The sequence below is a fragment of the Oncorhynchus tshawytscha genome, linkage group LG27 (assembly GCF_018296145.1).
Source record: "Oncorhynchus tshawytscha isolate Ot180627B linkage group LG27, Otsh_v2.0, whole genome shotgun sequence".
Lineage (NCBI taxonomy): Eukaryota > Metazoa > Chordata > Actinopteri > Salmoniformes > Salmonidae > Oncorhynchus > Oncorhynchus tshawytscha.
The window spans coordinates 16906137-16926031 of record NC_056455.1 but is presented as its reverse complement, the minus strand read 5'-3'; the positions used below and the strand labels follow the sequence as shown (position 1 = coordinate 16926031).

The 19895-nt window shown below is 45.8% G+C and overlaps 1 protein-coding gene across 5 annotated transcripts in view; it reads left to right on the top strand.

Annotated features, from left to right (window-relative positions):
* LOC112234949 (RNA binding protein fox-1 homolog 3-like) overlaps positions 1-19895 on the top strand; it is a 485643-nt gene that overhangs the window by 368974 nt on the left and 96774 nt on the right. Inside the window, exon 1 of one of the 5 annotated variants that reach the window (XM_042307222.1) lies at positions 209-659. The exons of the other annotated variants lie outside the window; for them this stretch is intronic. Coding sequence (XP_042163156.1) covers positions 534-659 — 126 coding nt within the window. The 5' untranslated portion in view covers positions 209-533. Of the gene's footprint in view, positions 1-208; positions 660-19895 lie in introns of those variants that run through there. 5 annotated transcript variants of the gene reach the window in all.

Genomic DNA, 19895 nt, shown 5'->3' with positions numbered 1-19895 from the left:
GTTATTCACACGGCCTGTTTGATGTAGGAATACATCACCTCTTTTATCACCCCAACTCCCACCCCCGTCGACTCTACAACCCCCCATCCCTCCCTCTCCCCGGTTTGCACAGAACCTCCCCTTCTGTGTCTGAATGCTTATGTTGTCTTTTATCGCTTTCAAAGTAAACAGAGTCGCGCCGGGGACAAGCGAGAGAGAGAGATAGGGAAGGAGAGCGAGAAAGAGAGATAGGAAAGGAGAGCGAGAGAGAGAGAGAGAGAGAGAGAGGTGGCACATGCACATTGTCAGTGTGCGGCTGGCTACCGTGGTTACCTACTGCAATAGACACACAAAAGCAGAAATAGAAATTCTCAGGAGGGAATAAAAGACCACAACAAGAGAGAAGGAAGACCAGGGCAGGAGAGAGAAAAAAGAGAGTGGTACTCTGCCAGAAGGAGAGAGAGAGTAGAGAGAGTGAGTGGGAACAAGAGAGTGAGCAAGAGAGAGCAAGAGACAGAGTAGCGAGGAAAGAGAGCGAAGGATCTTCCTGCTAAATGCGCAAAGCATCCCGTTACCACACGCTGAGCTCCATGGCCAACTCAGGCTGTCTGCTTCTCTCCGGCTCCGGGATGCTACCTCACTCCCTCCACTGTCCCCCTGCCTTCCTCTACCTACACCAGGTAAGTCTCTCTATCTCCATCCCTTCCTCTCTTTTTCTGTCTCCTCCTCTCCCTCCCTCTCTCTTTCTCTTTCTGTCGCTCTCTCGCTCCGTCTTTTTCATTCCTCCGTTTGCTCGGCAGCACGTGATATTGTGTTTCCCCGAGTACTTCCCCAACCCCGACCCTGACCCTTCCAACACAGACAGGGGGGGTCATCTCCTTTATTTTCCCCTTTTCAGCCTTTATTTCCTCCTTTTATTTTCCTTTAATCCACCCCGTGCAGTTTTGAACGAGGGAATTCATGAATTAGTGACGTGGGACTGGGATACGATATGTTTGTTTAGATCTCGGCTTCATGACTCATTTTGCTGTGATTGTAACACTGCATATCTTACTGCTCATTCTATGGTCATACTGTCCTGTCACTTTCTCATTCTATGGTCATACTGTCCTGTCACTTTCTCATTCTATGGTCATACTGTCCTGTCACTTTCCATTGTGTGTCAACACTTTTCACTGAGATATTCAGATTAAAAAAATTACACTCAGTCACTTATGTGCATTTTGTGAGAGGGGGACATTGAGCAACTCTTTCACTTTTCTGTCATGATTATCTACATTGATATTTGTTTGAGTAATTATATGAAGCTTCGATTTTGGTTTTAATTGATTCCTTGTCACTGGTCCCTCTTGCTTTGTGAAATCTTAAGATTCACTCTGCAGAGGAAAACAACTACCCAACAAAGTGACTGTTAAGAGCGGGCCCATATGCATCTCTTGAATTATTCAAAACATTTTAATTCAGCGAGGGGGGGTGGTCGCCTGTTCAATTGTGTTTTTACTACCACTAGCATGTGTTGCAGTAAACAGTGTGTTACTGCAGTGATTGAAGCAAATAATGGTAAGGCTGGCAGGATGGAGCCTCCTGCTTCCCCTTTTAAATCCTGCTCCCCATCAGGGTAATGGCCCCTCTCCCCTCCTACCCATCTGTCCAGCGCGGGCACACCCCGACGGCTAGGCCATCAGAGGGGGACAGGCATGTGGACGACCAGGTGCCGCTAGCACACACTTCATGTGGAGAAGCCAGGGCTAGGATTCCCCAAGGAAATACTGTTTTTATTCATGGCCTCAGGAATGTGTGTGTGTGTGTGTGTGTGTCTGTGTGTGTGTGTGTGTGTGTGTGTGTGTGTGTGTGTGTGTGTGTGTGTGTTTTTGTGTGTGTGTGTGTATGTGTGGGTGTGTGTGTGTGTGTGTGTGTGTGTGTGTGTGCGTGCATGGGTGTGTATGGGGGTTGGGGTCTATATTTGTGTATGAAACAAAAGGTGATATGTATGACAATTGGGAATTTCTTCACCTTTACCTCTGCTGTAACTGACTTATGGAAATAGAGAGGCTGGTCTACAAAGACAACATTATTTTCTGAAACACAAGATTACTGTACTGTATCTATTCATATGATTTGTGGCTGACTCTAGTAAAAAAATACATATATTACTTATTGTATGTCACATATGGGGCATATAATGTCAGTCCTGCTTCAAACAAATACATGTTTTGCTCTGTTCAATCCATATCCTTATTAAGTGGAGGAACACCTCAGAATTCATAGAAAATTCAAAAAGGATGTTTTCACAAAATACCAAAGCATTTTACATGAATCAATGATTCACATTCCCTTGTTATGGAGCCCACCGGACCTATCCTACTCCTGTAGTGTTATTAGGGAAATGACTCTAGCCCTCTCCTCTCCCCCTTTCTCTGTGCTGACCCCTCTTTAGTATCGTGGCCACTGGACCTATCCTAATCCTGTAGTGTTATTAGGGAAATGACTCTAGCCCTCTCCTCTCCCCCTTTCTCTGTGCTGACCCCTCTTTAGTATCGTGGCCACCGGACCTATCCCACTCCTGTAGTGTTATTAGGGAAATGACTCTAGCCCTCTCCTCTCCCCCTTTCTCTGTGCTGACCCCTCTTTAGTATCGTGCCCACTGGACCTATCCTACTCCTGTAGTGTTATTAGGGAAATGACTCTAGCCCTCTCCTCTCCCCCTTTCTCTGTGCTGACCCCTCTTTAGTATCGTGACTCTAGCCACTGGACCTATCCTACTCCTGTAGTGTTATTAGGGAAATGACTCTAGCCCTCTCCTCTCCCCTTTCTCTGTGCTGACCCCTCTTTAGTATCGTGGCCACTGGACCTATCCTACTCCTGTAGTGTTATTAGGGAAATCACTGCATCCTCTGCCCCCTTTCTCTTGCTGACCCCTCTTTAGTATCGTGGCCACTGGACCTATCCTACTCCTGTAGTGTTATTTGTGTTATTCCTCTCCCCCTTTCTCTGTGCTGAAATGCTGGACTACCTCTCTCCCTCCCCCCTCTGTGCTGACCCCTCTTTAGTATCCCAGACCATCCTACTCCTGTAGTGTTATTTAGGAAATGACTCCCCTCACCTCTCCCCAGACGCACCTCTCTTAGTCCCCGCACCTCGGCCCAGACGTGTTATTAGGGAAATGACTCTAGCCCTCTCCTCTCTCCCCACCTCTGTGCCCCCTCTTTAGTATCGTGGCCACGCACCTATCCTACTCCTGTAGTGTTATTAGGGAAATGGCCCAGACGCACCTCTCTCTCTCCCCCTGCACCTCTGTGCCCAGACGCACCTCTTTATCTCCCCGCACCTCCTACCCAGACGTGTTATTTAGGAAATGACCTCTCCCTCTCTCCCCCACCTCTGTGCCCCCTCTTTAGTATCGCACCTCCTCTCCTCTTTCTCCTTTCTCTGTGCTGACCCTCTTTAGTCCTGTAGTGTTATTTAGGAAATGACTCTAGCACCTGGCGGGTCCCAGACGCACCTCTCTTTCTCCCCGCACCTCGGCCCAGACGCACCTCTCTTTCTCCCCGCACCTCGGCCCAGACGCACCTCTCTTTCTCCCCGCACCTCGGCCCAGACGCACCTCTCTTTCTCCCCGCACCTCGGCCCAGACGGACCAGCCGCCTGTGTGAGGGAAGAGACACACAGAGACTATAAGGACAATAGATTGAGGTGAAAGCCTTTTCCCTAGCAGTTTGTTTGAATTCACAAAAGGGGAGACAGCATTAAAATGACTCTGAGTGCTTTGGGTATTATGTTGGAACATGATGCTGTATGATATCACAGGCGTACAGAGCTTTATTACAGAAAAGATTACTGAACCAATACTTTTTCCTGTTTTACGTTGCGGCAATTTCACTGTGTTGTTGTACCACGGCAGGTGGCTTTGATGCTCTTTGTAGTGGGTTGTTGTGTGTATGAATCTTGGCTAAATGTTTGTTTTCATTAACACAAGAAGAGACTCCTCGCGGTGTAATGAGAGAAATGCGGCTATTCTGATTACAAAATGGCAGTATCATGCTACCTCTCGCTGCTGTAATTCAGAGGGTATTTTGGGACTCTCTACTACATGTGAAAAGCTGCCTGTCTGTCTGCGGAGATGATGTCATCTTTTTCCTCCGTCCAGCAGGATCTAACAGTAGCATATTCCATGACTTATGGTGTCTGATATTAACAGCACTGATGAATTACAGTACGGGTGTTTACTTCACTGCTGTATATGAAAGTAGAAATGTATTTCTGATACAAATGTTGGGGTGGGATATACGTAAACACACAGTATTTAGTTGTGGCTTGTACAGTTGCTGGGCCTCAGCTTGTATCCCATGGATTTTCTATTTAGCAGGCTTTGGGTGGGCATCTGGCTGTGGTCGTAAATGCAGCTATATTATCTAAGTAGGAAGCAGTTCAATTAAAAAGAGGGAGTTTCTTAAGGCATGTCTTACATGTCTCTCTGTTTGAGCCTGCTACCATATCTGGAGATCTCACATTTCTGAAATTGCTTTCCTTGATTTGTAATTGGATTTTGTATCATCACATTCTGCTGTGTTGATATTGACCCTTATTGTTATATCTATTGATTGTTTCTGTGGGTGTTTTGCGTTATTCATTTCCCCTCTCCCGTTTTTTGACTAGCATCTTAAATGGTTAGTCAACCTTTAAAGGGAGCTTTCATGCGTGTGTAGATGGGGAGGGATCGTCTGGTTTCACCTGTTCCTCTGTCAGTGGTGTACCAGACAGGCAGCCCAGGGGAGGTCTGTGTCCTCCTCCACAGCAGTGGGCCACTGATCTCTCTTCTCTCAGTGTAACCGACTCCTGCCTGCGTCAACACTGTGATCCCTTCTACACAGCCGGGAGTGGAGGGAAGACAGAGGCCGGGGAGGAAGGGATGTGGGAATACACCACTTTATCTATCTTTGCATCCCTGTATCCCTCCCCCTCGGTTCAGGCCTTCATCCTCCACCGCCTCCCCAGTGAGGGGCTGTTTTGCCCGGGGGGGGGGGGGACAGTATCTGACATTATGGGAGATTCAGGTTCCAGGTCTCCAGGGACAGGGCTAATTCTAGCGGTGAAGAGACAGGGCCTTTCTAGGGGATAATTATTGTAGGCCAAGCTGTACTATTGACAGCTGTAAATGGAGACGATGTCTGAAACTGGGGTTCAATAGATTTCTGTTCCTACATGGGCTGTGTGGGTGCATTGGAGATGGGTTTGAGAAATGAGCCACAGCCTCTTTGGGCTTTGGAATGAGAGTGTGGAGGAGGCAGGAGGGCTGGGTTCTCCCCCTCCACTGACCTCATGGGGAAAGGTTAACTGAGAATGGTTGTCTCTTTAGGCGCAAAGCTGAATGAGACCCTCAGTGTACATGGCCTTTATGGTTAAATGGTTCCTGTTAAAGCTGGACCCGGTATTCTTTGAAGATAACGAGAGGGCCTGGAGAAGGGAAGGACTGTTTACGACACCTTTCCACTTTTTATATCCATTGACAAGTTATTTTATATTTCCATCTTCTGTTTCATAAATTCAAAATGCATTCATAGCATTTTAAATCATTTCATTTCGTCACCAAGAAAGCTGGGCTTGACTCCTTAATGCAGTCAATTTGATGCAACGCAATTCACTTTGATTCAATCAAACTCAATTCAAAAACTTCAAACCCTATTTCATTGGCAGGGAATACGTTTCATTGTGTATTTTGCCTAAGATTATTTCTATGGAGGCCCTCTCTCTCTCTCTCTCTCTCTCTCTCTCTCTCTCTCTCTCTCTCTCTCTCTCTCTCTCTCTCTCTCTCTCTCTCTCTCTCTCTCTCTCTGCCATTCAGCTGTTTTGTCCCTTAAACACCAAATTCATAACAGCAGAACAAAAGCGGAGGGGACTGATTGAAATGTTTTCTCACTTTTCCTCGCGGCTCTGGAGGAGAATTGTAAATCACAGCTCAGTCGTTTATGTTGAAATTTCATTTGGTGTGTGAGCTGAGCAGAGTGGGGCTGCCTAGTTCTTCAGAGGGGATGCCAGTCACACCACACTCCCTCCCTGTGACTAGTAGTTCTCTTAAGGCTACCTACCGACTTACTCTGTTAGACCGCTGTAAATGGAACCAAATTACATTTCCTCCCCACAAAGAAGAATGTCACAAACAGTTGAAAAGATTTACACATGCATGAAGCCGTATTGTGGGAGTTTGAGGGTTCTGTCTCTTCGGGGGGGAAGGATTTGTGTCGATTCACAATGTTTCACAGGAGAATGCGTACTTAACATTAGAGTGGGGTGCAGTGCATTAATACATTTATATTTACATTTAGCCAATAATGCTAAACATCTCCAGTCATTAATGGTACCCATTAGCCTGGAGTTGACCAAGCTTTCTATATGCATAGCCTACAGTGTCATGTGATTAGCATGCACAGTGCTTCTGAAAACAAAGTGCTGTTGTGGATATCTTCACTCTCCAGTATTCATCCAGATTATTTTATAGCATGACGCATCATTTGCACTCACTGTATATAAACTTTTTGTCTTCTTTTGTTCTACTGTATTATTGACTGTATGTTTTGTTTATTCCATGTGTAACTCTGTGTTGTTGTATGTTCACCCTTTATCTTGGCCAGGTATTCAAATGAGAACCAGATTTTTGTTCTCAACTAGCCTACCTGGTGACTTAGCATCATTTAATTGAAATAAAAAAAATAAAATGTAATTAATTTAATCACTATTCATGTCAAATATTTACTGTCTCAGGAAAACTGATCCCAGATCTCGGAATCATTTTTCTCCTCATTTAAAGAAAGTATAATGCAGTATTTTAATGTTTCATTGGGAGCGACACAAATACATGCCACCATGTGCATTTTACAACTATTATCATAGGACTATTATAGGAGCAGCCTGTGATCAAAAAGGGAAGTGAACGTGAGTGTCGTCAACCCTGTATCTCAGTGGCCTCATTCTCTATGCAGAGATTTAATACAGCTCAAGAGTATTCGCTTGGTTTTGCCATCGCCACCATTACGTCTGCTTGAGCACTCCTTTAGCTAAAGAGAGACCGCGAGCGGAGCAGGCTGAGGGGGCAGCGAGAGGGGAACGAGACGAGAGACGCGACACAATGCCTCCTTGTCTTTACACTGCGGGAGCTCTCTCTATCTCCCTCTCTTTCACACACACACAGGGATAAAACAGGGAGGAGGATAACCCCTCTGTGAAAATCCATTAGAACTATGTTGGTATGGGTGACTGTTTTTACTGAAATATAATCTATCCTGAGGTTTTCTGTTTCTCTGAATGGCTCAGTAAAATGCTTAAGCAGCCCGAGCAGCTTGACTCCAATTATTTCTTTACTGCAGTGACTTAGCCAGCTGTGATTATTATGTGTATAATGTAGAGTCACTCTCATACTGTCCTTCAAGCCTCCTCCTCTCAGCTGGATCCTCTCAAATGAGACATAATATCTTGTGTGCTGAGTTAACAGAGTGACCATAGAAGTGAAACAGCCATCACCTGCTATTAAAGCCACCACCTTTTTATCACCACCCTGCTTAATGGCAGTGGTGAACAGCAAAGCATTATTACCGGTTTCTCCGTTCCTCCTCGTGCTCCTTCCCTTCCGGCCAAGCTGTTTTTCCTCTGTCAGTTAGACGGGGCTCGTGAAAAATAGTTCTCTAGGTAAACACTGAAATTTTGTTTTTCAAAAGGTCATTATCAGCACCAGTGTGACTGCTGCTTGAGGAAATCATTTATCATATCAGAGACACTTTTTAGTAGTTCTCAGTGATTTTTAAATTTATTTCTGCCTCGACTTGCAATATTGCCGTGGCTAGCTTCTCATTTGAAAGCCGGTAACTGTATATATTACCATTAAAAGGCACCAGGGGTCATCCTCTAAAGAAGATCAATATTTGAACTATACTGTTGTGGTTCAACATGTACTGGTGTATAAAAATAAATGGGGCTTGAAATTGATTTTAAGTTCTCTGTGAAAAAGTCCAAAGGTATTTGGAAATGAAAGTGAGGGGGAGGAGTGTGCCACCCGGCACATACCAAATAGATGACCTCTAGCAGGCACATTTATAATTGCTTTTGTTTCTTCAAATCAAATGAGCCCTTTTATTGTAATTTTTTTTTCAGAGGTGGGACTGAATTGTCAGTTACGCCACATTCTTTTTTTAAAGCCTAAAGTTAATATGAAGTAATACCTTTAATTCTCATCACATCTCTGCCTCTCCTGTCAACACTCACATACCGAACAAATCACCGTTAGATGGTTATTAGAATAACAAGTGGGCCGTTATACACCTTCCTCCTATGTGTTGAATAAACAAAACAAACACTCACACTCTTCTTCTTTCCTGGCGGGCAACTGAACAGGAATGAGGTTCATTACTCTCCACTAGTTGGATAATCACCTCAAAAGGTGTGAAGAAGCTTGTGTTATTTCCCCCAAATCAGTGGCCTCCTTCCCCGTCTGTCTCCATTTCGTTGAGAGCCTAAATCTGGTTGTTTTGTCTTGCAGCAGTTTGTTAGTGGAGCACGCCTCTGTGTTTCTCTCCAATCATCTATCAAGGTGAGCTGTGTGGGAAAGAGCATCGCCTCGGGGTTCCTCCCCATGTGCTTAGGAGGTTTTATTAGGTCCCACAGGACCACTGCTGTGGTGCCTTAAAAAATGGAACTTACAAATTACTGCCTCCACGTGCCGTGTGTGTGTGTGTGTGTGTGTGTGTGTGTGTGTGTGTGTGTGTGTGTGTGTGTGTGTGTGTGTGTGCGTGCGTGCGTGCGTGCGGCCTACGTGCATATGCTCTATAGGTTTTTTGCACATGCAAAATGATAGATAAATGCACCCGTGTGTGTTCATATGCGATTCAGATGAATGTAAATCAGTGTGAGTGAGTGAGAGAGTCTGTCTGTGTCTGAGTCCCATATTAGTACAGCATGTCCTTGGGAGAATATAGGAGTGATCATGTGCTGCATGTCTCCAGGGGGACTGTTGGAGGTGGGGTCAGTACCAGCTGTCATCTCCCTCACGGCTACTCTACACTTTCTGCTATTCATGTTAGGAGAGATGAGCTACTATGGAGTCACTCTCTCTGAACAAGCAGATATTTTCCATTTCTCACCACTGTTCAGACCTTTGCTTCTAATTTAATGAATCGGAATTGTAACTCCACATTGTTAGCATTTAGCCATAGCAAGTAATGAGTAGTAATTAACGTTTTCAAAGAGGGTCGTAAAGGCTGAAAGACACCGCTTTCACCAAGAAAACGTTGAAGCAGCGCAGTCAGAGGAGATATTGTCATGCGGAGAAAGGCCTAATTTACCAAGCCAACTGTTTTTGTAATGTAAATAACTTTATTTTGTCAGGCAGACCGCTATCAGTGCTAACGTGAGTAATCAGTCTGATATCCTCGGCATTCTGGCTCCCTCAATGAACTGTAATAAACTGTAATAAATTACTCTGCTCATTTTTTCCAATGATTGCTCTTTCTGGTGCTTGGAGAGGAAGTGCTAATTAACTGAATGTGAATGAAATTCTAGGGCAGAGTGGTATCAATGTGAGGGAGACAAATGCGATTTAGCGCTGTCGAGAGCGAGTGGAAAATTGCTGCGTAAATTGGAGGTTGTTGCTGCCGAGAGTTTTCTGTGTGCTTACATTTCATGGGTGAGAATCCAATCTCGCAGGGCAGCACTGCCCTTTCTAATACACTCTAGTGTACTCCACCTACTCTATGATAGGGCTCTAAAAACACCCCAAATCTCCTCTGTAACACACACACACACACAAAGGTAAAAGACATTGTGAAGCCGAGGAGTTGCTGGTAGTGGGGGATAGATGGAGACTTCTTATGCTGTACAAACAGCAATTTGCCTCATCTTCCAATTGACCAAAATTCCTCACATTCCTTGACTGTAAGCAAAATAGACAGGACATTTTCTAGTATTCACAACTCTCCGCTTGTTTATGGAGCTTGTGTGTCTTTCTGTCATTTCCAACCTGTCAGAGAGTAGGTGCTTCAGATAGGTAAGGCAAGCCCTAACGTCTCTCTCTCACTCTCTCCTCTCTTCCTTTTTCTCATATTTCCTCTCTCTTTCGTCTCTGACTGCGATGGCCATTTTTATCTATGGGTTTGGGCAGTTTTGGAGAGAATTACGGTGACAGTGTCATGGAAATGATAGGCCGGCAGTGAGATATCTGTGCCTCATAAATTCTCCATTCCTCAACATACTTTACGAGGGAGGTTTCTGTGCGTAAGACAGCCAGTGTGCCACCGTATCCATCTCCACCTGCTCTTCCACTTCAGAGCCGAGCTCCCTCCATCCACTTTAAGACAGCAGCCCAGCTTCTGCTGGATTTATAGACGGCTACACTAGCAACACTCATTTGAGAATTTATTTTCACTTTCATTTGGTCTGTAAACAATGCTTCTGATGATTTTGTGATACATTTTTTTCCCTCTGGTGCTAGATTAAGTTTCAGGCTCTTTATTGGGGGTCCATGCAGTACCATTAGGCAGAGATGAAGAGATGGAAACTACATTACATCAAGCTGATGCATTGCTGTGTGTGAAACTGTACTACTAAACCCCCATAAGGCCTTGTTGTAGTGAAGTATTGTACTACTGTATCAGCAAAGGTCATGGGCTCCTCTGATTATACTGTATGAAGGCAGATCAAAGGATGCAGGATTTTAGATGTATATTTCTGTGTGATTTGTGTGAAGGGGCTTTTCCCTCAGAGAGCTATGCCCACCACGATATAGGGAAAAAGACAATCTAAGTTACAGTGTAGAGTAAGTTAGCTGAGGGCCTTGGCTGCTGCTGTTATGTTGGTCGATGTTTCACATGTATTATTCTACACTCACTGTGTGATGTTGGCTGGCAAATTGCAGCTTCGCATTTCAAACACATTGATATTGCCCAGGAGTGGTAGAATAGGGAAAACATGATTTATTAACTTTTTCATTTATTTAATTATCCCTGTTGTTTTGAACACGCTATATACACCAGCCCTCTGTTTTCATTTTCCAATGAAGGTCTGAATTCACTTCCCTAAGTTGTGGGGTGATTCGATGAGGAGAGTTTGAGTGGGTTTCCAGGGTTGTGGCACTTCCCAACTCAGTTAAAGTAGTGAGCTCCTCTCCTTTATTGGGTAAGCTTTGGCCTCTTGTTTAGGCTGGAGAAGTAGTGGCTGGAACCTGTGAGGTCTGCTCCATCTTCAATCACATCTTCACACTCTCGCTCCCACTACCATTCTGTTCACACAAAGACAGAACATCCCATAGGGGACTGAGCACCAAGCCTTGTGCTGTATGTAGAACCAGTGGACCTGAAGATTGCAGGCATCACTCACTTGATCTTCATGGAAGACTTTACCCACGGATACCCATGATACCTGTAAGTCAGTCAAATAGGGTTTGTGTTTGAAGAATACTCTATAGGTTTTTACAATCAGCTCTGGTATTCCCAACACGCCTCTGATGTCAGCACACCTGCTTATTGGCCAGACATACCTGTTTCTTTAACGAGACAGGATGCTCAATGGAAGCAGACAAGGCTGTTTCACAGGGGACTTGATCTAATCTACTCCCCCTCAACATGGACATTCACTGTCACTGACACACACACGTCATCTCCAATAAACTTGGGGAAGGCAGAGCATGTCGAAGCCAGCCTCTCAGGTAACTGGCACTGGCACTCGGTTAAGCTTTCATGTTCCACGCGGCACACGCCATTGTTTGCGCGTTCATCAAATGATTTAGGTCCAACGTTTATTTTTGATCTGTACCTGTCTTTTTGATTTTGTTTACCGGAGAGCCCCTCGAACAGAAGCTGTAAACTCTACAATCTCAATCTTCTAAGAGTTTTATCTGGAGAAAGAAATCACTCTTTGTTGCTCTTTCTCTTTTTGCTCGATCTCTCTCCCGCCTCTCCTCTCATTCCCCCTCTCCTCACGTTCCCCCTCTCCTCTCGTTCCCCCTCTCCTCTCGTTCCCCCTCTCTGTGTGTCTGTGTGTGAGAGCAGGTGACTACTCACTGCGTCAGTGTAAGTGCTCACCAGCAGGTTATTCCCTCTGAACTGGGGCTCTTATTTAATGCTAATTGCAACAATTAGCATGTGAATGTGGAGGAAATTACATAATAGGAGTAAGATAAATATTGATGTTAATTCATATTCGAGGAAGAGGGGACCCTGCACCGGGTTCCTGTAAATGTAGCCCCAACCTCATTTGCATACATACATCTGGGCCAATTAGAAGCAAACATGATTGCTGTTGAGGTTAAAAATAAATCATTTAACTCCTAGAAGGCGACGTGTCACCGGCATGGAGAGAAAAGAGAAAATGGGAGTTGGGGCATGATGGGAATTTATTTTCAACTTTCCTCTGTGGTGTATTTACTGGTGTCTAAAGCCGGAAGCAGCTGCAATTGAAGGTTAAATGACATCCATCAGACTGTTAGACAGCTGACCAAGGGATGAGTCTTTTCATTGTGACTTTGTAATAACTGCAACTCTGCGCTGCACAACGAGCCAGAGTGAGACGGATGACCTTGCCTGGTCCGTTCTGACGGTCTCCCAAAGCTCTCATCACATAGGAGGAACTGTAAATACCAGGTGATGTCTTGTTGTTGTAGGGAAAGGCAGGGAGAGGCTCTACACTGGGGGGGACAGAGGTACAGTCCAGTATGGGGTGTTTGGGTACTGGTGGTACAGAGAGGGCAGTGACCCAGGACAGATAGCCCTGGCCCCTGGGCGCTATGCGCTAGGCGAGGGGGATGCTGGGGTCTCAGCAGGCTGCCGTGACTGAGCAGTCGTCGGGGTGGAAGTAAAAACGTCCCCGCCCACCATCTGGACAATGGCCCACGTCTGCAAATCAGCAATGTGCAGCCGACGGGCCATCAAACACACACACACACACACACACACACACACACACACACACACACACACACACACACACACACACATACACTCAGACACACACTCAAATCTACACACGCACCTTCCCCCCCAACCCTGTCTGCATTTTCTTTTTTTTATGCGAAAGAAAGAAAGGGGGAGAAGGAGAGCAGTGCCAGAGGCGGGCGGGCGGTGGAGAAACCTCATTTCTTCCGGCATGCTGCAGCGAGTGGGTTATTGAGGTGGCTGTAATTTGATAAGGAGAAGAAACTCAATGGACTGTGAGCAAGTCAGCAGTTTGAGGCCAGTCACATTTCTGATGTGGAGGTGGTGGTGGTGGTGGTAGTGGGAGGCTGGGGGGGGAGACAGGAGGACAGGGGAGGGAGTGGGGCTCCCTGACATTGGCAATCTCACTTCCATGGGAACAGAGAGAGGATGGGAGGAGCGGCTCTGATCCGCTTGAGGTCCGATATGTTCTCGGACGGAGCCGCAGGCGATGTTCCCAGGCGGATGGCCCACATACCCCAGTCTGATCAATCCTAATCTGGGGATCTCCCCCTGAGCCCCTTCCATCCTCGTCTGCTGTTTCAAACATTCGCTCATTCCTTCCTTTATCCCTACCTTTTTACACACGCTCGTTATTATGCTTTACTCCCAGTCACTTTTTGTTGTTGTGGCTGCTTCTTCTTTGCCAGATAAGAGACACAAGTGTGATCAGTGCAGGCCTTTGATGTTCCCATAAATAATGGGCCAGCGCAGGCCCACTCCAGAGCCCTCCGCTTCCTAGCTCAGATCAAAGATTAGCTCCACGTCGGCCCCAGCCCAGCCCAGCCCTGGAATAAAGAACTTTATTGGATTCCAGGAGCCCCGTACGGTGCACTAGGCCCTGCCTCTCCAGCACAGTCCCTCGTCAGACGCTGGCGGCGAAACACTTTCACACGCAGTCTATTGAACTGTTTGTACTCCCAGGATCTACAAAAAAGAGATAACAAGAAAGGCTGAACAATGCTGACTTTTTAATCAACACCACGTTCAGAGGCAATCAGCAACAGAATCCAGGCAGTTGAAAAATCTCTCTGAGAGAACGGTGGGACAGGGGGATTGTTGTGAAGCTACTGTTAAACAGGCTGTAGAATGCTCGCTCGGACCTCTAAGGCATTGGGATCTGGTGAGCCGATGCAGGAAGTTAGGCTGGTTTACACATGAGCAGCCACTCATGTGGCTGAGGGCATAGTCCATCTGGGGCCTGGTGTTTTACAATGGCAGCGTACCATTCTAAAGGTCGGCGCCTCAGACTCATGGACTTGCATATGAGCAGGTGTCGCCGGTAACTGAACGTTGAGTTAGAATGCAGGCCTATGGCTGAGCATTATATAGATAGAGAGGCTTCCCCCGTGGTCAAGACTAAACAGGAATCCTCCAGCAGCATTTACAAGCATGGAGAAACAAGGTTGTTAACCTTTTAAAGAGACCACTTTCTAAGCCTTTTGTGAAGGATAGAAGAAAAAACTAGCCCACTCCATGCTAGACCGCTCTCAGTAAGACCTGTAAAGAGGAAGAGAAAGGGGAGGGAGAGACGGACCACTCTGCCAACATGAATGGAATCATTTCTGTTTCCATAACCCCACCCACCTCTACTTTACTAGCCATTGCACCATGCTGAGGTATTGTTGACAGTGTGCAGGTACAGTAGAGCACAACAACAACGTAGAGCAGGGGTGTCAAACTCATTTTGAGGGGGAAGGGGGGGGCAATCGCTCTTTAGCAAGGTCCTGAGGGCCGGATGGAAAATGGCAAAAGATAGTCCTCTATCCATCGTTTTTGGACATTTGGATGCTTCCTGTCTGTCTAGCTTTTGGTTTTGATGATTTTATGAACACAGTCAAGAAACTGTATGAATGTAGGTTCATTATCATTTCTACACAGTTTTGATTTGGTTTTAGTCATTTTTAGGTATATTGAGTTCGTTTTCCCCCACAACATTTTTTCTACAAAAAACCTTCAGTGCACTTTTTGACAATAGGTTTCATATCCAATTGTAAAAATCCCAAACCAAAATCCCTGTATAAACACAGCTGTATTCTCTGGGGATTTGATGTTCGTGTCCCAGCCATGAATAGCCATACTGAGCAAGCATATCGTGGCGCCCACGCACAGATTAGGTTCTCCCTTCAATTTCTATGTACATTTTTGGAATAAGACTTGGTAAACAGCTGTGGATTGAACCAAGAGTAGGGATGTTCTGAGCTTGGCAGTATGAAAACCACAACTAAGGCTCTAAGATGGAGATTTCTACTAGGACATTTAACACACTCAATCTGACATGTGGAGAAAGACTTCCACCAGCACACACACACACACACACACACACACACACACACACACACACACACACACACACACACACACACACACACACACACACACACACACACACACACACACACACAAACACACACACACTCTCCCAACATCACCCCTTGGACTCCTATTTGAAATATAGCATCCATTAATTTAATCAAGGTCAGCGTACAATTAAAACATTCATCTGTCATGCGATGAATTGTGGCCCAAATTACAGAGGGTTGACAGTCAGGCAGGCATTGGATATCACACAGACACAGTAGACTGAGTAGCTAGCAGCCCACCACCACAGCACACAGGAGGCCCGTGTGTGTGTGTATGTCTGGTAATGTGTGTGTGTGTGTGTGTGTGTGTGTGTGTGTGTGTGTGTGTGTGTGTGTTGTGCAACCTGAGACCGGCACACTGGGAATATCAGATACATGGCCGTCCAGAATGACACTTCTCCTGCTGCGGAGTGTGTACTTCATTTTGTGGAGGTGATGAGGGATTAGACACACAGAGGATACATCTCTATCGCATCGCTGACACACAATCTATACTTCAATATATGCTAATGTTTGTTTTTCCGAGTATTGAAATCCTTTACAATTTATGTCTCACTGTAGCCGTGGACAAGACCGGATCATGTTAATGCTGTATTATGAGCCTATCCAGTTTCCTGCTTGACTTACTAATAATAGTTGAGTTTCTCCTAAAAGTAACAATGTCTTATAGTGGACTTCCTGTTGTTCTCCATCTGAACAGTGTAGATCACACCACAGTCCCACTAGTATAACCATCACACTGAACATGTGTAGAAATCACAGAGGGTTGACAGTCAGTCAGGCACTTGCATAACCATCACAGACACAGTAGGCTGAGTGTAGATCACACCACAGTCCCACTAGTAGGCCCATCACACTGAACAGTGTAGATCACACCACAGTCACACTTGCATAACCATCACACTGAACAGTGTAGATCACACACAGTCCCACTAGTATAACCATCACACTGAACAGTGTAGATCACACCACAGTCCCACGAGTATAACCATCACACTGAACAGGGTAGATCACACCACAGTCCTACTAATATTACCATCACACTGAACAGTGTAGATCACACCACAGTCCCACTAGTATTACCATCACACTGAACAGTGTAGATCACACCACAGTCCCACTAGTATAACCATCACACTGAACAGTGTAGATCACACCACAGTCCCACTAGTATAACCATCACACTGAACAGTGTAGATCACACCACAGTCCCACTAGTATTACCATCACACTGAACAGTGTAGATCACACCACAGTCCCACTAGTATAACCATCACACTGAACAGTGTAGATCACACCACAGTCCTACTAATATTACCATCACACTGAACAGTGTAGATCACACCACAGTCCCACTAGTATTACCATCACACTGAACAGTGTAGGTCACACCACAGTCCCACTAGTATTACCATCACACTGAACAGTGTAGATCACACCACAGTCCCACTAGCATTACCATCACACTGAACTCTGAAACATTCAGGAAGAGTAATGTGTTTTATTGTAGTGTATATGATATACAGTACATCAATATGGTGTATGATATTGTGTGTTGCATTTGGCCCGGATAGAGAGAATTATTTCATGCCCTGTCTCGTGTACACTTTTGAGTGAATTTGCACTTTCAGAAACTGCATTACCTTTACATATCAATTTTAAAACGGATATTACAAAGTCTCGTTTTTGATGTCTGAGTGATAAATAATATATGTAAGATTTTAAAGATATGCTCTTTCAAGTGCTGGTTGCGGATCTTTCTTTAATATATGCACTACATTACTGTGCATGCTGCATACCCTTTGGTGGACATCCCCCTGCATACTTTAGATATATGTTAATGACTTTAATAGGCTGTTCTGTTTCTATTTAATCAGGATCAAAGTTCTGGGAAACAGCTGTGCTCAGTGGTGTCGGGGCGGCTTGTTCCGTGTTCAGGCCCATAGCCACGTCCTGTGTAGAACCTGTGTGCTGCGTGCAGGTTCCCCCCTGATCGGCAGAGATGCCTGAGTGATTGCAGGGGGAGGTGAGGTGAAGAGACATTTTTATATTCTGGAGAGATCTCTGTGTGTAAGATATGAGAAGTGTTGTTGACGTGCGGCGGCTGTGGTCTCATAGCACAGACACCTCACTCCTCCTCTCAGGCTTAGTGAAGACTGGCTAATGGGCTGACAGTGGCTCTTTAGCTTTCTTCCATCCAGCTGTAGCTAGTTTTATATCCCAACTCTACAGGCAGAGGAATGGATTTGATAGGGTTGATTTTTATTTTTTTATGAACTTCTTCACATTTCATCAGATGTCTGCCTTCTCTCTTCTTCCTTATTCTGTCTTCTATTTTCTCCCTCCAGCTCTTTCTCTGTTTCTTTCTCCATCTCTCTCGCCTTCCACCATCCTCCCTGTGGTGGTTCTGTTCCCCCCCTCCACTCCAGTGGAGCCCATCTAACTGAACCTGATCCTCTGATTTGCGCGGCTAATTCCCTGCACTCACACTGCTCAGTGTGGTGTCATAATTGGCATGCCATTGATTTATGTCTCCTCTTACAGAGCCCTGAATGGCTGATGAGTGGAACTTCCTGTCATAATAGGCCTCGTTCAGGCCTCTCGTCGCTCCGCTGCTCCCCTCGCCACGCTGCGATCCTTTCCTGTCCTCCATTTGTTGTGGCTGAAACCCACCAGATTGTATTTATTTCCTTTTACATGGAGGATGACAAGGGATGAGTGGACATAGTTTACCTTGTCTGTTAATGGCTCAGTCTGTGGTTTCACAGTCATTATGGCTCTGAACCAGACTTTACATCTCGTCTGTGTCCAGAGATGTTGCTGGTCATCACGGGCAATTTTCCATTCAAACCCAAAGCCACTTGGTCAGGGTTAATCATTTGAGCCGCTGTTGTGATCATTTTAAAAGCATGGCAAATGCTGGATCAGAGCCCCCAATGTTAGAAGCAGCAAGACATTTTGAAGTGCGTCTCTTGTTCAGGCGAACAGCAGGGTACCCTGATGCACGCTGGGAGATGGGCTCTCCCTGGAGGCCTCTGTAATCTTGTTCCCCTGCAATAGAGAGGGAGGGAGGGGAGAGGAGGGAGGGGTGCAGCCCTTGGGAGTTCAGAGCTCCATGGGGAGCACTAGCACATGCTGCATCTCCCCAGCCCACCTCACCCTCCCCTCACGATCAGAATCACCGAGCTAAGCAGTATAGATGCCTTTGCCACCACTACCGCTCCCTCACTAACGCTCCCACGGAATTGATGAGTTGTTTGTTAGTGCTGGTGTGTGTGGTAGATGGGGGAGGGGTATATGCATGTATCATTTAGTTTTCTGATTCAGCTGGCGATAGGCTCTAAAAATGGTTTATTACTGCCTCTTTGTTACTGTGCTGCCCACCAACAGTGTCGGTTTCTACCATACACACTCCATATTCTTTTCTGAAAATTGTATTTTGATCTGTGTTCATATATCATATGATATACAGATGAATAAGGAGCTACTGTCTTCATGTTTTTTTGTTTTTTTTGTGGCATTTCATAAAAATTTCATTTGAGGGGCTTTGCAAGATCAAATACTATCACAAAGGTATTAGACATGCGAGATCAGACTGAAAGAGACAGGCTATGCCAGTGATGGTGGGTAGGGTCGGCTGGGTTAGCGCGGGGAGCGATGGAGAGAGCAAAAGCAGAGATCAGTTGACTGCTGCAGCCCCAGGCAGGGTCCTGCCTTTTCAAACTCCCAGCATCAGAGTAAAGGAGCTTGGGATTGGACAGGCAGGGCCAAACCTCGACGAGCTGTCAGGGAAGAGTTACTGTAGGGTGGGTTGCGGTGGAGATGGGAGCCAGTGTGTTCGAGCTGGAGCACGTGGCATGGAACAGCACTGTGTTAGTGGATGGGAGGGAGGGAAGGAAGAAGTGCTAGGGGAGGAACAAGGAGGCAGAAAAATCCCAGACCTTGTGCTTCTAAATCCCAGCTCATACATTGCTAATGCCCGGAGTAATATAGGTCTCATTCATAATGGATAAACCCTTGGCCCCCGCTTGCAAAGTATATCATGCGCACTGTAACGAGGTTAAAGATTGGGCTGTGTTTGCCGGGAATGCTGTGACCACTGCTGGCCCAGGCATTAGTGTGGGTTGTGGCCGGGAGCATGAGAGGGAGGGAAGTGATACTGCATCATATTAGTAGTAGGGGACTGGGAGTTTGAAGAATGTGACACCTCCACCATGTCTTATCCAGAATGTCACGGGGCTTGACCAGAGCTGCCATTCTCCAAGCCTCATGCCAGTCCTCTAGGGTCTTGCTTTCAGCTTGATTTGTCTTGCAACCATCAGCCCACGGTCAATTGGCAGTAATTTAGCACTTGCTGATATGGTCCGTGCCCTAGGGTAAATTATCCAGAAGTTATTTTCAATTAGTTGAAAATTAATGCCCATTGTTTGTACGGATGGATAAATGCAGTCCCTATCATTTGATATAGCCCTGATCAGAGCACCATGCAGAGGGCTGATGTGGTATCGTGTGGCAGAGTTGAGACAGTGGCTTTCATTAGCTGAGCCCAAACTACAGTATTGTACAGTGTAGTTCCTGATGGACCATTGTGACTGGCCTACTT